At 42.0% G+C, this 23,134-nt stretch overlaps 1 protein-coding gene across 5 annotated transcripts in view; it reads right to left on the reverse strand.

The window, feature by feature from the left end:
* The window catches only part of LOC115207921 (low-density lipoprotein receptor-related protein 1), a 178,012-nt gene extending 156,739 nt beyond the window's left edge, over nt 1–21,273 (reverse strand). For 2 of the 5 annotated variants that reach the window (XM_029775510.1, XM_029775509.1), the window contains exon 1: nt 20,658–21,272. In XM_029775510.1, coding sequence (XP_029631370.1) covers nt 20,658–20,754 — 97 coding nt within the window. In that variant the 5' untranslated portion in view covers nt 20,755–21,272. Of the gene's footprint in view, nt 1–20,657 lie in introns of all 5 variants that reach the window. The other 3 variants (XM_029775515.1, XM_029775511.1, XM_029775513.1) reach the window with 2 other exon arrangements.
* Nucleotides 21,274–23,134: the final 1,861 nt, after the last annotated feature.

Here is a 23,134-nt window from a genome sequence, read left to right on the forward strand (position 1 = left end):
CGGAGGACGCACGGTTCTCGACTTTCGCCTCTTCCGAGTCTGTACGGGAGTTGCAGCGATGAGACAATTGGATACCATGAAATTGGGGAGCAAAAAAGGGGTAAAAATGTTTAAATAAAAAAATTGAAATCGTCTTGGTAAAGCTGTCTGACTACTGTCGGCAAAGCTGGCAAGCAAATAAAACAATATTCAGAGATGGCCAAATAGCTAAGCTAGACGTTAGCCAAATTAACGTGATCCGTCATTAGCTAGCTAGCCCATTTGATGTGGTCCATCAATGTCTGTTTAAGTTGCTTTCCAGCAGCAATCGTGCTTAAACAATCTTAAAATAAATGTTAAAAGGTGTATAATATTAGCTAGCTAAGGTATGTTGGTTGGGGGAAGAAAAGGAAAAAAAACCTAACAACTTACCACAATGTTGAGGCAACTTTACAAAATTTCCACAATGTCCACAATGGATGGAAAATGTACCTAAACCACACCAAAAGTATGTTGACCCTACAAATTAGTGGATTCGGCTATTTCAGTCACCCCCATTGCTGACCGGTGTATAAAATCGAGCACAGCCATGCAATCTCCATAGACAAACATTGGCAGTAGAATGGCCGTCCTGAAGAGCTCAGTGACTTTCAACATGGCACTGTCATAGGATGCCACCTTTCCAACAAGTCAGTTCGTCAAATTTCTGCCCTGCTAGAGCTGCCCCAGTGAACTGTAAGTGCTGTTATTGTGAAGTGAAAACATCTAGGAGCAACAACGGCTCAGCCGTTGGACAACTTGCCGCCATTGGACTCTGGAGCAGTGGAAAGGCGTTCTCTGGAGTGATGAATCACGCTTTCTCCATCCGGCAGTCCGACGGACAAATCTGGGTTTGGCGGATGCCAAGAGAATGCTACCTGCCCCAATGCATAGTGCCAACTGTAAAGTTTGGTGGTCTGGGGCTGTTTTTCCATGGTTCTGGCTAGGCCCCTTAGTTCCAGTGAAGGAAAATCGTAACATTACAGCATACAATGACATTCTAGACGATTCTGTGCTTCCAACTTTGTGAAAACAGTTTGGGGAAGGCCCTTTCCTGTTTCAGCAGGAAAATGCCCCCGTGCACAAAGCGAGGTCCATATAGAAATGTTTTGTCAAGATCCGTGTGGAAGAACTTCACTGGCCTGCACAGTGCCCTGACCTCAACCCCATCAAACACCGTTGGGATGAATTGGAACGCAGTCAGCGAGCCAGGCCTAAATCGCCCAACATCAGTGCCGACCTCACTAATGCTCGTGGCTGAAGGGAAGCAAGTCCCCGCAGCAATGTTCCAACATCTAGTGGAAAGCGTTCCCAGAAAAGTGGAGGCTGTTATAGCAGCAAAGAGGGGGACCAACTCCATATTAATACCCATGATTTTGGAATGAGATGTTCAACGAGCAAGTGTCCACATACTTATCAGGTAAAGTACAGTTTTACATCACTCAAATATCCAATTAAATGGTGGCTAATATTGAGTGATAGAGGTGTACTCCAGGTGTGTTTTGTGCTGTAATGCATGGGAGTGGGCTGTGAGCTTGCCCCCCAGGTGGGAATGGAATGTTAGGAACATACAGTTGTATCATTGGGTACAACCTGACGATACTTCTCTTTCACAATCTCTTAAGGCTGCAATTGACCTTGACACAAATTAAAAATGTCATGCCGTTTTGTTCACTGTTTGTAATACAGCCCAAGTGCTGTCTCCTATGTCACTGATGTACTGTAGTGTACTGCCCTGGCCAATGGACTGTTAGAGTCCTGTCGACATCTCAAAGGGTGAAAACAAAGTCCAGATTCATGGACATTTTCGGGGCATTTGTTCACTGCAGGTGTTGAATGGGGGAGTGATTGACATCACAAGCTTGTTGACATCTCTTGAGACAAAAGGTGTTTCCAAAGGGAAGAAGGGGAGATGAAAAGGTACAGTAGAGCTCCAAGAAAAGACAAATGTGTGGGTCATCCCCCCCCCAAACCTCTGCTCTGGATAAGAAAGGTAATTCATCTGGGAAGTATATTGAGTGGTGGGGATGTGTGGGGTGGGGGGGAGAGGGATGGTACCCCTCACTCCAGATGGAATTCTCAGACCTTTTTTGTTGTTGTTCTGAACTGAAGTTCAAGATGAGGCAGGAGGAAAGATTTGCATAGACACATGAGGAGCCATGGATCTGAATGTCTTGTTGCGTAACGTCAAGAGACTTAACGTCAACTGCACTGGGTAAAAGGAGAGTTCAGCATCCACTCCCTAGTCCCGTCTCTCTGCTCCAATGCCCTCACAAAGCACATGCTTCTGTCCACGGTGACCCTCAGCTTACATGGTGCTCCATTTATACAGCTGGCTGCTATTTACCTCAACCAGCCAGGTTAGGCAGTGTAGCTCAGGGCTTATCCTGTAGTATGCCACCACCACCCGCTGTGGTGAACTGGAGTGAAACGGGCCTGAGGCTCAGGATATGTGGGACATTCACTTTATTGAATTCAATTGCATACACGTGGCACCACTTACAAGGGCTGGGCAATCTGAACAAGACAATATGGCCCCATAATGGATACAACGATCACGATAATGGTATAAAGCATATGAGCGCTCCTAGGGGCCGATTCAGACATAGGAAAGGCATACATTTCCTACACACTTCTCAGTAGTTGGTATTAAGACTTACCTTATGCAGGTGTGTAAGGGGCTTTGCAGGCGTGCTTCCCTTGCGCAGGCTGAAGACATTTACTTCAACCGCTAAAAACCCTCCCACTTACTGGCCAACAGATTCTCATGGAGTTTTCATTCAATAGTGTTTCTAATACATTTCTCTTAAAAAGGGTAGGTAGCATAAACATAACCACATGTAACATGGATTTGCATTAGTACATGCATAAAAAAGTCCCAACGCAAAGTTACATCTCACTTTCTATTTATTACATAAAACCGATCAGAATGTTTTTCCTGGGGTGTGATGTAATAAGGAGGACCCGGCCAGCCATCTTATGCCCAATAATGTAAACTCCAACAGAAATAAATTAAAGTTGTAAATACTTTGAATGTACATGATACAAATGGTAAAATAAAAAAAGCCCGGGTATATTTATAAAAAATAAAAATACATTCTAAAGCGCATTCATCAACTTGGCAGGTTCGGCCCTACAGAAGAATATAGCTTGGGTGTCCAAATTTCTTCCACACAAATTACGAGGTCATACAATTAATAACAGCACAGCTATTTATAGCCTACTCCACTGCTGAAAAAGGGGCCACAATACATGTCATGTTTTCATTTCACCTTTATTTAACCAGGTAGGCCAGTTGAGAATAAGTTCTCATTTACAACTGCGACATGGCCAAGATATGCAACTTTTCAGTTTGCGTCCATATGACTGGTTTCACGTCTCCAGGGATCATAAGAAAAAAATCATCTAAAAACAATGTGTGTATTTACAATCCCCTTCTCCAAACGAATTACTAAATTTACCAAGCTCTTATCATCAATAGCTCTTATACATTTTTAATGCTGCCGGTCAAATGTCCGGTGCCACATTTTCCTAACAGAAACCCTGGCATGTGGGTTCACCTTCCAACAGGACAAAGACCCTAAGTAAAGCCAAGACAACGCAGGAGTGGCTTCGGGACAAGTCTCCGAATGTCCTTGAGTGGCCCAGCCAGAGCCCGGACTTGAACCCGATCAAACATCTCTGGAGAGACCTGAAAAATAGCTGTGCAGCAACGCTCCCCATCCAACCTGACAGAGCGTGAGAGGATCTGTAGAGAAGAATGGGAGAAACTCCCCAAATACAGGTGTGCCAAGCTTGTAGCGTCATACCCAAGAAGACTCGAGGCTGTAATCGCTGCCAAAGGTGCTTCTACAAAGTACTGAGTAAAGGGTCTGAATACTTATGTAAAAGTGATACCTCCATTTTTATATACATTTGCAAACATTTCTAAAAACCTGTTTTTGACTTGTCATTATGGGGTATTGTGTGTAGATTGATGAGGCAAAACAACAATTTAAATCCTTTTTGGAATAAGGTTGTAGTCCTCTCGATTTCTCCTTCAACCTCATGACTTGGTTTTTGCTCTGACCATGCACTGTCACCTTTTATATAGACAGGTGTGTGCGCCCCTTTCCAAATCATGTCCAATCAATTGAATTTACCACAGGTGGACTCCAATCAAGTTGTAGAAACATCAAGGATGATCAATGGAAACAGGATGCACCTGAGCTCAATTTTGAGTCTCATAATGGTTTGTTACATGCAGTATAGGCTTTGTGGAATTGAATGAACAGATGTTGCTCTCCGGTTTCGTGATGAAACGTGTGTAGTTGAATTTATTCCGCCAATGTGTGACAGTTGTCTTTTTGTTGTCACGGACTTATTGTATATCACAGTGGCATATGAACAAACGGGTTCTAGAGCAAACAGTTTTTTTTACTGGCTTCACTTCCTCAGTGATATTACCCACGCACCGCTACACCTTCATTTCTTAGATCTCCACCTCAAACAAATAGAATGTGCTATTCTCATGCTGAAGTTCAAGGTCAGAATATGCGCACTTAAACTCCGGTCTGAATTCCCCCATTGAATAGGTTGAGGGCAACTGACCTCTGGAGAATTCCAACAGTATACATACTACACACATCCATAGCACAAAGCCAATTCATGCACAGCATACTGGTCAGACCTACTGCTCTTAATGTTGCAACTTAGGCCCTACATCACTACAACACTAATTCCAGGACAGGTCTTGAAGAGCCATCTCTCATTGAAAGCCAAGGCAATAGAGAGCTTGTGCAATTCAGGAGTGATGGAGCCCATATCTTCAGTTCTGTTGCTTATCTGTCTGGGAGTGAGAGTAAGGGAGGAATAGATGGAGCAAGCCAAGGAGAAAGGGAGGGAGAATGTCAATGACTGAATTAAGATGAGTCAAATTAAGGATGAGTTGGGGAGAGAGCCCTACGCAAAAAAAAAAAAAATATCACATTGTAACTTGGCGGTTCCGAATTTGAGTTGTCTTGAAAGCACCATTGACTGGCCTAAAATGGGTTTCTTCACTATAAATGTGGGGTTTCAACTACTGGTGAAGACGGACTTGGCCTATGAGGTATTCGTCACATATCATTGTCGGAGGCCTAAAATCAGTCTCATGGTTTAAGGCATTTCCCAGGTGCCACTGAGTCAGTGTGGTCTTGGGAAATGTCCCATTTAAGAGATTAGGTTCACCCTATCTTTAAAAGACGCCAGATTAGGTTGTGTGTTTGAGTTGGGGAGAGAGAGAGAGAGAGCGCGCGAGTGTGAGAAAGTGTATGACAGAAAGGAAGCTCCTTTAGGTAGAGGCTGTTACCACTGGGGCTGTGAAAAAGTTCTTCACACATGAGGAAAAGATGCAGAGAAAGAAAAATAGAGGGGTTAGAATGAATTGTAGAATTAAATTGGTGCATGTGTACAGTATATAAATTCAGCAAAAAAAGAAACGTCCCTTTTTCAGGACCCTGTCTTTCAAAGATAATTTGTAAAAATCTAAATAACTTCACAGAACTTCATTGTAAAGGGTTTAAACACCATTTACCAAGCTAGTTCTGTGAACCACAAAACAATTAATGAACATGCACCTGTGGAACGGTCATTAAGACATTAACAGCTTACAGACGGTAGGCAATTGAGGTCACAATTATGAAAATGTAGGACACTGAAGAGGCCTTTCTATTGACTCTGAAAAACACCAAAAGAAAGATGCCCAGGGTCCCTGCTCATCTGTGTGAACGTGCCTTAGGCATCTGCAAGGAGGCATGAGGACTGCAGATGTGGCCAGGGCAAAAATAATGCAATGTCTGGTTTGTGAGACGGCGCTACAGGGAGACAGGATGGACAGCTGATCGTCCTCGCAGTGGCAGACCACGTGTAACAACACCTGCACAGGATCGGTACATTCGGACATCACACCTGTGGGACAGGATGGCAACAACCGCCCGAGTTACACCAGGAACGCACACTCTCCATCAGTGCTCAGACTGTCCGCAATAGGCTGAGGGAGGCTGGACTGAGGGCTTGTAGGCCTGTTGTAAGGCAGGATCTCACCAGATATCACCGGCAACAACGTTGCCCATGTCGTTTGTGCGACGCCAGCAACGTCGCACAAACCCACTGTCACTGGACCAGACAGGACTAGCAAAAAGTGCTCTTCACTGAAGAGTCGCGGTTTTGTTTCACCGGGGGTGATGGTCAGATTGGCATTTATCGTCGAAGGAATGAGCATTACACTGAGGCCTGTACTCTGGAGCGGGATCGATTTGGAGGTGGAGGGTCCATCATGGTGTGTCACCACATCATCGGACTGATCTTGTTGTCATTGCAGGCAATCTCAACGCTGTGCGTTACAGGGAAGACATCCTCCTCCCTCATGTGGTACCCTTCCTGCAGGCTCATCCTGACATGACCCTCCAGCATGACAATGCCACCAGCCGTACTGCTCGTTCTGTGCGTGATTTCCTGCAAGACAGGAATGTCAGTGTTCTGCCATGGCCAGCGAAGAGCCCGGGTCTGAGTCCCATTGACCACGTCTGGTACCTGTTGGATCGGAGGACTAGGGCCATTCCCCACAGAAATGTCCAGGAACTTGCAGGTGCCTTGGTGGAAGAGTGGGGTAACATCTCACAGCAAGAACTGGCAAATCTGGTGTAGTCCATGAGGAGGAGATGCACTGCAGTACTTAATGCAGCTGGGGGCTACACCAGATACTGACTGCTACTTTTGATTTTGACCCTCCCTTTGTTCAGGGACACATTAATCCATTTCTGTAAGTCATATGTCTGTGGAACTTGTTCAGTTTATGTCTCAGTTGTTGAATCTTATGTTCATACAAATATTTACACATGTTAAGTTTGCTGAAAATAAAACGCAGTTGACAGTGAGAGGACGTTTCTTTCTTTTTGCTGAGTTTACATTATGTATCTTATCACATGTACAGCTTACAGATACAGAGCCTTGAGTGGGAAATCTGTCAGACAGAGGGAGAGCTGCTGCTACAGCATCCCAAACAGCAAAAGCATAGGCAACGGAAGGCAATCTATTAGCACACCACTTTGTAATGAGCTGGAGGCAGTATGCATTTTGAAAACATATACTTAATAGTTTCAAACCTGAACGTTTTACTACATATTGTCAGGATTGTCTTACATTGCGTCAAAGTATCCTAGTCATAAATCTGACCATATCCATGGAGGCAATTATTTTATATAAACATTTTCTGTTCATTATTCATTTGTTGGCTGAGGAAAAGTAAATGTGGCCAGCTAACATCTTCAAAGTGCACATCAGAATTCCATAAGGATCGCACATCGTTGCATCCTCCACTTGCATGTTGTTAATATGAACGACCATAATCTAAATGTGATTTCTGAACACGCCCCAATTAGGTTACGCACCCAATGCATACGGGTCCGGTAAATTCAAAATGCTGCCGGTCAAATGTCCGGTGCCACATTTTCTTAAAGAAAACCCTGGTGTGTGTGACTCGTTGGCTGGGTGTCATGCAGGCATGATATCTCTCATTTCACATTCCCACCCCCCATGTCCTCCTAGAAGTTTCGATTTTAGCCCTGTAATTATGAGTCATTCACAGTCTCAAATATCTGTCTTGTACACAGCCAAGGGTTCAAAATGTTACCTTTGTGTATTAGCCTAAGGGCAGTCATGGTTTTATTACTTTTTATTAAATTCCACTTAGGAGTAGGTCTTTAACTGTCCACCCCATAATCATTCTTAATACACTTACCTGCTTTGCGCTCCCTTCTCACGTCTCCAGAGTTATTCATTTAACTAGGCAAGTAAGTTAAGAACAAATTCACAATGATGGCCTACTACGACCAAACCCGGACGACGCTGGGCCGATTGTGTGTCGCCCAATCCCGGCCGGTTGTGATACAGCCTGGATTACAGCCTGGATTCAAACCAGGGTGTCTGTAGTGATGCCTCAAGCACTGAGATGCAGTGCCTTAGACCGATGCGCCACTCGGGAGCCCAGAGTAACATATTGTATCACAAAAGACACTGAGGATTTTTGCCATTTGGAAGCAATTTAGTCTTGAGAGGCTAATATTATTCTTTGTAATGTTGCAGTTTTTCTATTTGTATTACTAGGTTTACTGGCACAATGATTTGGTATGAAGTAGTTGACAGAAATACTGGGTCAATTGTTGTTTGAAGACATGACTAAGTATTTATGTTCTAGTTCAAGTATGGGTGTCATCGTGTTTTCGTATAGCGATGTGGTGGTGCTAATCAAGCCTTCCCAGCACCGCCAACGCACAGAGGTTTTGGGAATACTGTTGAGGAAGTTTCCAGAGTTACTGGAAGAAGATCCTGGTTCTTTTTTCACTCCCGCGCTCAGCTGCCTCTCCTCCTCGTTATTCTCAACTTGAGATGGTTATCCTTGGCAACACCCTTTAATTGGTGCAATACAGATGTACCAGCGTGCCCAAGGCCATGCGTATAGCCTGGCACTTGAACTGTCTCTTGTCTACGCCCAAATGGCTGACTATTCCCTATGTAGTGCACTGGGCTCTGGTCAAAAGTAGTGCCCTGTGTAGGGAGTAGGGTGCCATTTGGGATGCAACCTGTCTATCTCCAGTTTGATGCCTGAGGCTATCAAGTACAGACTCTTGAATCTTATCAGGTTTTACTATTGACTGACTAGTTTGACAGGCAAATGCTTGCTGAACATAGGCCTTATACACTGCACTAGCACATTATTCTCCTGAAAACACATTTACATTTTCACCATCTTCAGGAATGTGGTTTTCCTTTTGAACTTCAGAGTCACAGACCACTGTTAGGGTGTCCATTAAACAAAGCCCTTGGTGGCCTGACCCTTGCCCTGGGTGAGGTGGGTACATGTTTTGTTCTGGATATTTTATTGCCTCCGATTGTTGGTATGTGGAGGTCAATCAAACAGCCTGGGGCTTCCCGTCTGTTAGGCCCCATACCTGGCCATTGACCATCCTCACAGGGCTGTGGACAAAGCCTGTGAAGCATTTAGAATCCTGCCTATGTTAACCACGGAATGATGTTAGCGTGCCATTAGTGCCTCTAAATCACCACTGTGTGTGTGAATGTAGCCTGGGGTAAGCATATTAAAACACCTTTAAGTGAGATTAGTGATGATGTTTTTTAAACCCCACTCCTCCAGTCAGTACATACTGTGTGCCTCTAGTACACCATAGACAATTCAATGCTGGGCATTTCCATCAAAAAGGAACCATGAGCACCAATGTGAAGTTCATAGGAGCATATCAAACTGGGTGTCAAATAAACTAAGAATCAATTTTTATGGAAATGAAGGCATATACATTTTTAAACCACTTTCCATAAAAAAAAACATGATAAGCAAATGCTTTGATTTCTGGATAAACAAATGGAAAAGGGATTGTAGAAAACATCGACCAGGAAAATCTCTTAAAAGCAGTGGCGATTTTAGCATGTACATTTTTGGGGGGTAAACTCAAACGAAAAAAAATTAAATTGGGGATGCATGCCAGCAAAGCCACTACACAATAATTGCACTATATCGGTGGCAAACGAAGCCCACAAACTGTTAGAGCCTACATAAAGCTGTCCCAACAGCAGAGCTTTCTTTTCAGCACCATGGATTGAATCCTTTCCACCGCTACACCTGGCTATCAACGGAGCATTGTCTGGAAGTGAAATAGTTCATTCAGCCTCATATACTGCCTTTTTTAAAACATAAGGGAGCAATAAGCAGATAAGAGGCAATCTGTAATTTCGATAAAGACTAATGAGCGAGCTAGGACGAAAGCAGTTAATTTTTTCAGCACTTTTGAAACGTACAGCGACAGAATTCAGAAAATGGGCCGTTCTTACAGTGTTCTCCCTGTACACCAAGTCAGAACCGTAGAATAAATAAAGGGGGCATTTAAGCAGACCATGAAAGCTCTTACAATATTCAATGATTACATTTATCTAAAAACAGGTTATAGGCTACATGTGCACCACCAAGTCAGAACAGTAGTTGAAATTAAGAGGGGAAAATATACCAAATTATTAGGGTGAGGCACATGGGCTACTAAAAGTTTACTACACAATAAACACTCAGTATAACTTTCTTAGCTACAGTATACATATCTCCCTGGCATCTTACATCATTTATGCAGCAGCATACAAAACATTTTTGGACTCACCTTGTTGTGCTGTACGCACTTGAACAGGAAGGTGGCGTGGCAGTCTTTCGTGGGCAAATTTTGTCATCAAACTTTGTCAAAGTTTGGCATTCTCTGCATGTATGGTACGTTCAAGACAACACGGGGAAAAAAACAAGGTCGAATCATGATGACGTCAGTGATCTGAAGGTTGTAGCTCTAGAAAGAGGCCCGAGGTTGGATGACCGTTCAAAACATATTTTCCTAGCAGGCTAGTGATTGCAAGCATTGCAAAGCAGTTAGCCACTGATTCTTTCCAAACCACTCATTGTTGAATTTGCGATTTCCAACTTGTTGTGTAATGTTTATGTCCAATACTTCATCTATAATTTATTTTTATTATTTCTCTTCATATGACAAGGATTAAAAAGGATTTGCCAGTAGATTGTCGACTTGATTCATGATGATGACTGCTAGCTAAGATTTTGAAAGTATTTTACCTTTATTTAACTAGGCAAGTCAGTTAAGAACAAATTCTTATTTTCAATGACGGCCTAGGAACAGCTACTGTAGATATAACGTGATTTGACGTCATTTTATCTGTGGCCAATGATCTTGAGCCTTCTTGGATGGGCACTTTCACTCTGCCTCTCCAGTTGATGTCACCTCTCCTGGATCTTACCGACACCTACCCATGAGCCCCCTCGCTTTCCATTTACTGTAACCAGCATCCTTACCCACTGAGCACCGGACACCCATGGACGTTGACATTTGGTAGTTGACATTAGGTCAGCCCACCCTGGCGTTGATGTTAACGTCCACAGACGGACCGGACCCAATCTGAACCAATTATAGACGTACTGTATGTTTCACAAGTTTGAATAGTACAGTGAGTAGGGCACAGTGCAATACAATAGTAAAGAAAAGTAGAGTACAGTATATTGCACTGCACTCTGCTGTACTCTATTGTAAGGCACTGTACTCTACTGTGATGTCCAAACTTGTGAAACATGAGGAGAATGACATTCATATCCATAATGATGCAGTACAGCTCAGGGACCTATGATGTAATTCCGTTACCCTGTGTAAATCCACTTCACTTACTGTAGTTCAATAATCAAAATAGATTTTTTTTTCAACCTCAAGGTGCCATGTCATTCTTTCTGCAGACATCTTTTAAACCGGAGCAGATATTTAACAGAATTTTTGGAAAACGTTGTCGCATAAAAACCTGAGGGAGGTTTCACCGTAATTCCGTTGCCAAAGTCGGCATAGTCACAGTTCTCCAATAAATTCGTTTTTGTAAATTTCAGTGGAAATGAAAAATAGTTATTGTGCATAGTCTTGTATAGTTTGTTAAACTTTGAAATCAATTATTTGTGTTTGGTATACATTTTAAAGTGAAAAAAAAAACCCTGCAGTCAAAGTGTAATTCCGTTACCATGGAATTGTGCTGATTCCATTGTGAGGGGGGAAAAAAATTGCTAGTGGTCAAAGGCTTTCATCACATCTGACTGGGCAGAAACAGAGACTTGTCTTTACTATGATGTAACATCCTGGACAGGGACACACTGTCACATTGATGTCCTCCATCTTCACACCTCATTGACCAGGGATAGAGGGAGTGAAGTGTACTGAACTGGCGATGTTTGTGAACCAAAGGAGATCAACCCAGACACACTGGTTGATGATGTAACGTCACTAAAAGCAGGCAAAATGTCACATGTTTTTCATAGCAGATGGACTCGATAAACTACGGTTGTAATGTGTTTTCAATGAGCGAAGGCTGGTGCGTGCCAGGGGAAATGCAATAAACACATATTTCGTAAACTCTCAACTCTTTCTCACTGCAAATGATAACATACTGAAATGATCAAATGTTTTGCCCTTACTTCATCTCTAATGCTGTTACATAGCCTAGCAGTTAACAACATTGGACCAATAACTGAAAGGTCGCTGGTTCAAATCCCCAAACTGACAAGGTGGAAAAATCTGCTGTCCTGCCCTTGAGCAAAACAGTTAACTGACAACAACTGTTCCCTGGGTGCTAATGATGTAGTCATTGATTAAGGCAGCCCCCTGCACCTCCCTGATTCAGAGGGGTTGGGTAAATGCAGAATGCATTCAGGTTGTGCGACTGAATGCATGGTACATCAGACTTTATTAGACCTCCAGCCTACCAATTACATTTAGGGTAAATTACTTATCTTGTGGTGAGACAGTGGCTCCGATCCATGTCATTATGGTTTCGGTTGAGTTGTATTGTGCAACAGTTGCATGACCAGATTAGCTGGGACCACAGGTAAAAGTGATGGTTTTGGTTACGATGCCACAACTGCTATTGAATCATCATCCCTCAGGGTCTCTTACACACTACATTCATGGGTGTCTACAGTGGATGATGGACAAAAAGGGGAGAAAACGGTCTAAGGGATGGTAGGTAAGTCTAAGTGAGAACAAGATTGTGCATCACACACTGCCTGCATGCTTGTGTTGGTCCCGTGAGAAGACACTAAAGGATTTCATTATAATCCCCTCTAAAATGTTTCCCTCGGCAGCAGCAATCTAAGTAGCTTTAACTGTCATGCCTGGCCTACTGCACTGTAGGTACAGACTGTACAGAACCACAGTCATGCGGTAAATGGAGGGCTCTTATTTGGGACATAATTATTACAGATTCCCTTATTGTTAACAGGGGATTGTGGTCACATCAAAGAAGCAATGGTCTGATGGTTCTTCCTCTTCCCACTTCTCTGTTGCAGTTTAATGTGTAATCCTCATTTCAAAGTGATGAGGGGTTAAGTCTCCATCCACTGTGCACCACCACACCATCCAAACTGCACTTTAGGGGAATGAGACCAATCAAATGTGATCTTACTAATGGGTCTTGCCTCTCCATACCAGAGACATACACCGAGTATTCCAAACATTAGGAACACCGTCCTAATATTGAGTTGCGCACCCCTCAGAACAGCCTCAATTAATTTGGGTACAGACTCTACAATGTATCGAAGGCGTTCCACGGGGATACTGGCCCATGTTGACTCCAATGCTTCCCCACAGTTGTGTCAAGTTGGCTGATGTCCTTTGGGTGGTGGACCATTAATACACATGGGGAAACTGTTGAGCGTGAAAGACACAGCAGCATTGCAGTTCTGGCGGGTAGGAACGTTGGGCCAGTAACCGAAAGGTTGGTGGATGGAATCCCTGAGCTGACAAGGTAAAAATCTGTCATTCCTGAGCAAGGCGCCTGGCTCCTACTACTCAGGCTCCAGAGTGGTGCAGCGGCCTAAGGCACTGCGTCTCAGTGCTAGAGGCGTCACTGCAGACATCCTGGTTAGAATCCAGGCTGTATCACAACCGGCCGTGATTGGGAGTCCCATAGGGTGGCGCACAATCGGCCCAGCGTCGTCTGGGTTTGGCCGGTGTAGGCAGTCACTGTAAATAAGAATTTGTTCTTAAGTGACTTGCCTAGTTAAATAAATAAAAAATACCATACCCGTTCAAAGGCACTGACGTGTTGAGTCTTGTCCATTCACCCTCTGAATTGCCCACATAAACAATCCATGTTTCAAGGCTTAAAAATCTTTCTTTAACCTGTTTCCTACCCCTTATCTACACTGATTGAAGTGGATTTAACAAGTGACATCAGTAAGAGATCATAGCTTTCACCTGGATTCACCTGGTCAGTCTGTCATGGAAAGAGAAGGTGTTCTTAATGTTCTGTACACTCAGTGTATCTACTACTTGTAAATCTAAACGGTCTCAGGTCCGTTGTGCCCCACATGGGCAGGCCCATTTTACCTGGCAGGCTACTAGACATGAGCACAATCCTACTGTTAATTCTGTACAGTGCCCACACGTACTAATATATATATATATATATATATACACACATATACACACACTGCTCAAAAAAATAAAGGGAACACTTAAACAACACATCCTAGATCTGAATGAAAGAAATAATCTTATTAAATATTTTTTTCTTTACATAGTTGAATGTGCTGACAACAAAATCACACAAAAATAAATCAATGGAAATCCAATTTATCAACCCATGGAGGTCTGGATTTGGAGTCACACTCAAAATTAAAGTGGAAAACCACACTACAGGCTGATCCAACTTTGATGTAATGTCCTTAAAACAAGTCAAAATGAGGCTCAGTAGTGTGTGTGGCCTCCACGTGCCTGTATGACCTCCCTACAACGCCTGGGCATGGTCCTGATGAGGTGGCGGATGGTCTCCTGAGGGATCTCCTCCCAGACCTGGACTAAAGCATCCGCCAACTCCTGGACAGTCTGTGGTGCAACGTGGCGTTGGTGGATGGAGCGAGACATGATGTCCCAGATGTGCTCAATTGGATTCAGGTCTGGGGAACGGGCGGGCCAGTCCATAGCATCAATGCCTTCCTCTTGCAGGAACTGCTGACACACTCCAGCCACATGAGGTCTAGCATTGTTTTGCATTAGGAGGAACCCAGGGCCAACCGCACCAGCATGTGGTCTCACAAGGTGTCTGCGGATCTCATCTCGGTACCTAATGGCAGTCAGGCTACCTCTGGCGAGCACATGGAGGGCTGTGCGGCCCCCCAAAGAAATGCCACCCCACACCATGACTGACCCACCGCCAAACCGGTCATGCTGGAGGATGTTGCAGGCAGCAGAACGTTCTCCACGGCGTCTCCAGACTCTGTCACATGTGCTCAGTGTGAACCTGCTTTCATCTGTGAAGAGCACAGGGCGCCAGTGGCGAATTTGCCAATCTTGGTGTTCTCTGGCAAATGCCAAACGTCCTGCACGGTGTTGGGCTGTAAGCACAACCCCCACCTGTGGACGTCGGGCCCTCATACCACCCTCATGGAGTCTGTTTCTGACCGTTTGAGCAGACACATGCACATTTGTGGCCTGCTGGAGGTCATTTTGCAGGGCTCTGGCAGTGCTCCTCCTGCTCCTCCTTGCACAAAGGCGGAGGTAGCGGTCCTGCTGCTGGGTTGTTGCCCTCCTACGACCAAAACATCAGCCAGGAAGCATAGGAACTGAGAAGTGGTCTGCGGTCCCCACCTGCAGAACCACTCCTTTATTGGGGGTGTCTTGCTAATTGCCTATAATGTCCACCTGTTGTCTATTCCATTTGCACAACAGCATGTGAAATTTATTGTCAGTGTTGCTTCCTAAGTGGACAGTTTGATTTCACAGAAGTGTGATTGACTTGGAGTTACATTGTGTTGTTTAAGTGTTCCCTTTATTTTTTTTAGCAGTAATATATATATATATATATAGTACATATATATATATATAGTACATCTCTCTCTCTCAGGGTTTCTGTCAGGAAAATTTGTCACCGGACAAGTGACCGGAAAGATTTTTTTATTGCTGACATTTGAGAACTGTACCGTTTATCATTGGGTGCGTAAACCATTAGGGTGTCCACCCGCACAGCCAGCGCCATCAAACTATGATATCGGCCAAATGAGACACATTTACATGTCCTTAAAAAACAGCCTATAACAAATTACAAAAACACTGTTCCTTGTTTTACAATGTGCATGTGTGCAAAACTTTATAGCGTATTTGTTTACTTTCCTAAATCAATAATTGTCCTCCTCACGGTTCAACTGTTAGGGATTTGAGCAATAAATGTATGATATTAATATGTTAAATCTTATTTTTTTTAAAGAAGAGAAGCTTAGGCCTAGCCCCAGGAGAGATCAAGATATGCCGGCGGCATTCTACGACACCAACATGCATTTATTTATCTTTGTCAGATAGGCTACTGAGCAGGGTTTCCCAAACTCTGTCCTCAGGACCCCAAGGGGTGCATGTTTTTGTCCTAGCACTACACAGATGATTCAAATTCTGAACTAATCATCAAGCTTTGATCATTTAAATCAGCTGTGTAGTGTTAGTGCAAAAAAAAAAAAAAAAGTGCACCCCTTGGGGTCCAGAGGACAGAGTTTGGGAAACGCTGGGCTACAGATTATAGGAGTAACTCTGGTAGGCCTAAAACATTGTTCCTCACCTCAAGTTCAACTGTAGGAGTTAATTGGAGCACTGGTGCGCACTACCTTCATATCATAGGCCTGCTGTAAAATAGGTTAATAGCTACACCTTTACAAAATAAAATGTAGGGTAATATCAATAGTCAGTCAAGCCATTGATAAGGAAAATACAAGCAGGACATTATATATCGCTTCAAACACAACGCTACAATTGGAACTTAAATTTGGCCCCCCCCAAAAAAATGGCTCAAGAAAGGTTAGTGCCTACCGTACCCAAAGAATGGCAGCAATAGGCTAATTATATGTATTTAACAAAAGGCCTATGTATAACCTAACTAAATACAGAGAACACAATTGAAGACAGATTGAACTTAATTTAGCCAATGAAAATGTCTCAACAGAATGAAACAAAACACATTTTGCATATTTAAAGAACTGATTTAGATTAATACATAGGCCTACAATAATAAGGATATACAAGAATAATAAAACAAATTAAATACAAAAAAAAATAAAAAATTGCATCCTACCTGAATAGCGAGTTGCACAGTAGCCTGCATATGGCCATTTTTGTGTTATTAGAAAGTATTCTGCTTATGTCCTCTATTATGTAAATAATGTAGAATTGCATGAAATGCTTTTATAAAAGGCTATCCCCCCACCCCATGCAAAAATGTAGTCCCCGTGTGTGGAAATCCCAAACATGTGTCTGCTCAACTGCCTGCCAGTATGCAAAAACAAAAGCACCCCCGCCCCACAAACTCAAAACATATTTTAGCAGCTATGACTGGGACAAAAACTGCAACTGGCCAACTGAAGAATGTTTCTGAAAGTCTGACACCTTTTTTAAAACGCCCTTTTCCTTTTCTACCAAAACGCTCAGAGGCGCGCACAGGTAATTGTTTCCAGAAGTTCCAGATTTAGTAATTTGGGGAATCTGGTTGAGGTTAGGAGCACCGAGCACAGTTGTGTAGCACCTTCCACATTCTGACTAGATGACATGTGAGAGCTAACACAAACCCACTAGAACTTAATAGCTATTAATTGATATGACATAAAAGTTATGCGCAACACTTGAGCAGCCTAGATGGGCAGTTGCACAAACTCCTTCAGTTGACAGATCACCATTTTTTAAATTTGTCTAGAAGGCCTAATCTTCCAGAAGGTCTCATGCTCAACCAAATGCATTGAGAGAGATTGAGATGCTTAAATTGTGCAAACACCAATTGCATGACATCAAACTCATCTTATTTAGTTAACATTACACCTTCATCAGCATGTTGCATTGAATTTTTAAAAAAAGACAGGATGAGGAGTAGCTTGGAAGACAGAGGCTTTTAAACTGAACACTTTCTTTAGGAAAGCAGCGGCGTTGGTGGTTCTGGTGAAAAGAAACAACTGAGCAGGCTCATGAAATAAGCAGGCCTTGCAGTTTGCAGAATTACACAAATACATGGGCTACAAAGTACACTACAGTAGCCTTCATGAAATTGGGGAAAGTATTAGGCTACATGTCTTTCATGCAATGTAGCCTTTTTAATGACAATTAATGCAATACGTATTTGATTCAGTAATGAGCTGAAAGTAGATGCTTGAAGGGTCATTCCATTTGATTTCAAATCACTTTTTGACCACACACACACACACCTTTTGACTTGAGTGCAACTTCCCATACATACAGTATTTGCCCATGGTAGAGTTGGTCAGAAAGTGACATTTTGGGCCTGAATGCCAAAACATTCCGGAGTTAGAGGTGCTCAAAGTTGACCCATTTTGCACACCCCACTATAACATGAGACATTCATGGAAGTCTTCATCACTGGAAAATATGAATAGTTGAGTTTGATATGACTTAAAAGCTTATCAACAGTGTTGTCAAACTATTTTATAATTTCCTTTAAAAAAAAAAGTTTAATAGCATTTTGGCATTTTTTTAACCATTAAAGGGGTACTGCGAGATTAAGATTTAGTATTTTTTCTACTTACCCAGAGTCAGACAAACTCATGGGTACAATTTTTATGTCTCTGCGTGGAGTTTGGAAATTATTAAAGTTAACATATTAGCACAATTGCTGGAAGCTATGTGGTTGGTCATTTAGTCTTACAAAGCTATACATAGTAGTCAATATTTTATACATCTGTTAATGTTACTGAGTGACAATCATAAGAAACAAGATCCTAGCCACTTCCTCATTCTTTCCCAGAATTCGCATAGAGATCACAACATTGTATCTGTCCCATTACGGCGTCTGAGTTCACGGGCAGCGCCATTGAGTATCATGCAACGTTGCGATCTCTATGCGACAACAAGGAAAGAATGAAGAAGTGGATAGAACCTCGTTTCATATGATTATCAGTAACATTAACCAATGTATAAAATAGCGATTACTTTGTATTTATTTTTTTACATACAAGTCTAAATGCATGTGTTAATGAAATGATAAGTATTAGTATTTTTTTCTGTAAGGTATTTTCCATTACGTGTCGGACCCCAGGAAGACTAGCTGTCGCCATTGGCGTCGGCTAATGGAGATCCTAATAATAATAATAAAATTATCATATGTATAGCTTTGTAAGACTATAAATGACCAAATAAAATAATGTTAATTCGTCACATACGCCAAATACAACAGGTGTAGACCTGAAATGCTTACTTACAAGCCCTTAACCAAGAAATAGAGTTTAGAAAATATTTACTAAATAAACTAAAGTACAAATAAAATAAAAAAACACAATAACGAGGCTATATACAGGGGTACCGGTACCGAGTCAATGTGTGGGGGGTACAGGTTACTCGAGGTAATTTGCATATGTATGTAGGGGTAAATAGACTATGCATAGATAAACCGCGAGTAGCAGCAAACCACCTAGCTTTAGTGTTGTTAGAAAGTCAATTTCTCTGCTTTTAAGAGGCGCTGGCTACTGTACCGGCAGACTTCCAGCAATTGCACTAACGATATGCTAACTTCAATCATCACTAAACTGCAAGCAGAGACATAAAAATGGTATCCATGTAGTTTTTCTACTTACCCAGAGTCAGACAAACTCATCTCGAAATCTCGCAGTATCACTTTAACATCAATTATCTGAAAACGCATAAACGCTGATTTTTTTCTTTCTTCAATTTCCACTTATATTGTAGCTTAGACCCTAATTTATATCATCTGAGGTGTTTGTGTTGTGCCCAACATTGGTTGAGACAAAGCATACTCTTGAATACAGGGTGGATTTCATTTCAATTATAGAAATATAATTCATAGAATGGACCTATCCCTTCAAACCATTGTAATTTAACTGGCACACAATTTAAAATGTACATTTTTACTTCCAATTTACTTTCACAAAGATGGCCGCTGGTCCACCTACCGTCGAATGTCAACTTAATGTGAATGTCTATTATCTATATTTCTATGATTTCAAACAGGATTCTATCAAATATTGACAGTATAATTTCAAACAACTGATATTCCCATTCAAGTCAACCTGATGTGTGGACCTCCAACCATATTTGTGATACCATCTGAAAGTTGACATTTCAATTGTATTCCCATTTTAGTAAATGTATTAGTCAAAACATGACAACCATCCTGTATTCAGGAGTATGCCGTGTCAACTGATGGCAGGCACAACCCAAACAACTCAGATTATGTCAAATAGAGTCTAAACTACAACATGTGATTTTTTTATTTTACAAATGTAAGTATACTAGTTTAGACAGGCTATTTTAAGTTAAAGAAAACAAAATAGTTTGACAACCCAGTTAGCTTTTAAATGATCAAACTCAACCGTTTATGTTTTCCAATGATGAAGACTTGAATTTCTCATGGTATGGTGGGGTATGCAAAATGGATAATCTTTGAGCATCTCTATCTCCTGAATGTCTTGGCATTCAGGTCCAAAATGTCACTTTCTGGCCATTTCTTCCATCGGCAAATATGTATGGAAAGTTTCGTTCAAACCAAAAGGGGTGGGGTCAAAAAGTGATTGAAATCAAATGGAACGACCCTGAAGCCAGTTGCAACATTGTAGCCTAAACACTCATATTCCTAACGTATGTAAAAATGAATGGCTACATACTGACTGGTTACATTTTGTAGCCAAAGACCTCGCTACATGAATGTAGATGTGACAATGTATCTCATCGTTCTGTGAATTGCCTACCTATTCACCGAATATAACAGTCGCAACCTAATAACAAGACTAGCCTATTCAACGTAGATATGGCAATTGACAACAGATGTGAATTCCAATGGCTGGTACACAAATAAGCGACTGTTTTACTTGCTGCTCTGTGCTAAATCAAATAGCCTCATAGCCTAACAATCACTTGAGAGCTAATGTGTATTCCATGCAGTAGCGCACCGGGCAAACATAGGCAGAAATTATTCTTGCAAATAGCCCTAAATCGGGTCAACGGTATTTTTTCTGAATGGTTCAAGAAAGGACAGTAAGGACGGCGCATAAAAGAGAATTAGCGAAGGTTATCAGTGCCGCTTACCGTCAATGGCTCTGGCTGGAACGATTACCTCCAAACTGTGCAAAAATCCCAAGAAAAACAACCCAACCGCCAGCGTGTTCGCTGTGGCGCGAAACATTGTTTCATAAAAGAGATAAAAACAAGATAAACGAAATCAAACTCATCCACCACCGCTTTTTGGTCCTGTCAAGCGAGAGTTCGCAGTCAGCCTGCGAAATGTTTCCGTGCCCGAGCAATGCTCTTCTGTCGATGCGCAACGGAGCTGCAAGGGCTTTGTGCTCGCAACGAGAATACAAACTGTGTACTCTATCAGAGCTAAAGCCAAGGCTTCTCCAGCCCCGGGAATGCTACGGGTTCCTTTGATGCATGGATACCATGTAGCTGGGATTATCTGTTAGCTAGCCTTTCTGGGTTGCTGCACACGTATGCAGAGATGAAGAAGAAACGGGAGAGACGGCGCCTATGATGTGCCCAAACCATACAGGGGTGTCCTTTTTCTTTGTTCTCCGTGACAGCCGGCGACACAGTTCTGACAACCACGGCAGAAAATAAAAAAAAGTAATAGCAATTTCTCTCCCCAACCCCACCACCTCTGTTGCTGGTGGTAACGCAGATTGAGTCGGTATTGAGCCTCATCCCCTTAAATCAACGGGGCTGATGTGTGTGACGTCACCAACACCAATGGCTGGCCACATTTCTGTCCACCGAGCATCCAGCGCCAGGCGACGATTGGGCAAATTCTTTTCGGTGACAAGCTCCACGAATCAAACCAGAGCGCGAAGAGTGTATGTCGATAATAGTGCTACCCATTTTCAGTTGTCTCAGATGGATTTGATTCTTTTTCTTTCAAATGCTAGTGGCGTAGTCATGTCCTCATCCAAAGCCTGTTTCGAATGCCAAATTTGTCCACAGAATCTGCTGAAATATTGATATTTGCCCATGTGTCGTATAGCATAGGCTACCTAGAAAGGCCTACAGTGGCAGCCTAGATTTGTGTGAATAAATTTATACAAATAAATGTATAAAAAAAACATTTAATAATGTTATATTTATGTCTGGGTAAAGGTGCATACTTCAGAATTGTTAGCATAATCCTGTATCTAGAGTGAGAATTTATTTGCAAAGTTTCAGGACAATTTTTTCCTGGGATGGGGGTGAAACATCCCATAGTAAGTCAAAATGATGAGTAAAGGAAACGAAGTGTGGAAGGTGTTGAGCAGCTCACCTGCTCATAACTGCATACCCTATCACTATGTTTATGTAGGGGAGACTGGGTTGATTTTATTTCTCAGCAGTATATTTTACAAGACCATTTTCATTATTAGGAGAAAGACCAAGGTCTTGGGTTGAAATGGGGACTCTTTTAATCCTAATATCTTATTCCAACGTGAAGTTAAACTCCATTAAACACACTCGGTCGACTTGTGACAACCAGCCCCATCACGGAGTTGGTTGTCACACAGTATGGGGTTGGTTGTCACAGTGTTTGCCATTTGTTTTTCAGCAACAATTTAACCAATTTACAAAGTTTTTGAAAAAGTAAAGCCTTTATTTGGGGAACAATAAATTCAACATAGATGATTCCACATTGTAGTTCTTACTCCACTCAAATCATCATGTTAATGCTTAATAAAACAAACAGTAACCATCTGATATTTGGATGAAAATAAAATATTTTGATAAAGTAAAAAAAGTAAAGTTAACACTTTTTTGTTGAAAACAAAGAACGCTCTTTCAAACAGGAACAGGTATGTTTGTGTGTGCCTGTGCCTGTGTGTTTGTGTGCGTATGTCTGTCTGTGTGCGTGCATCTCTGTGTGTGTGTGTGTGCGTCCGTTTTGACAGCAGGTCGGACCGGACCAAATCTGAACCAATCATAGAAGTCTAAGTTTCACAAGTTTGTAAAGCACAGCATACAGTACAGAAAATAAAAGTATAGTATAGTTCAGTGCAGTACAGTAGAGCAAAGTAGGATACAGTATAGTAAATTAGAGTATAGTTCAGTAGAGTAGAGTACAGCACAGTAGGGTAGAGTACAGTATAATGAACTGTATTGTATCCTACTATACTCTACTGAATTAAACTCAACTGTAATCTACTGTACTCTAATGTACTGTACGCAACTGAATAAAACTGTACTCTGTTGAATTAAACTCTGTACTGTACTGTCCAAACTTGTGTTACATAGACGGGTCGTTCCATCAGTTTGGTACCTTTTGAGAAGTCTAACTTGGTCATACATTTTTTTTTGATTTAACCTAATTTTAACCCCAAAAAAATTACTAAGTGTCTATTAAGTGCCAAATAAAGTAACAGAGTTGACCGTAACAGGGTTGACAATTTAATCTTAAATCAGCTATAAATAACCTTGTTGTGTGCAACAGTGAGTGGCAATTGAATGCAAGCTTCACAATTTTTTTTCAATTGTTTAAACATTTTTATTTATGTGTAACAGGGTTGACGTGTTATGGTCGACCGGCTCAGTTTTACACCCCAAAA

This window comes from Salmo trutta, chromosome 14, assembly GCF_901001165.1.
Source record: "Salmo trutta chromosome 14, fSalTru1.1, whole genome shotgun sequence".
NCBI classification, from domain to species: Eukaryota; Metazoa; Chordata; class Actinopteri; order Salmoniformes; family Salmonidae; genus Salmo; species Salmo trutta.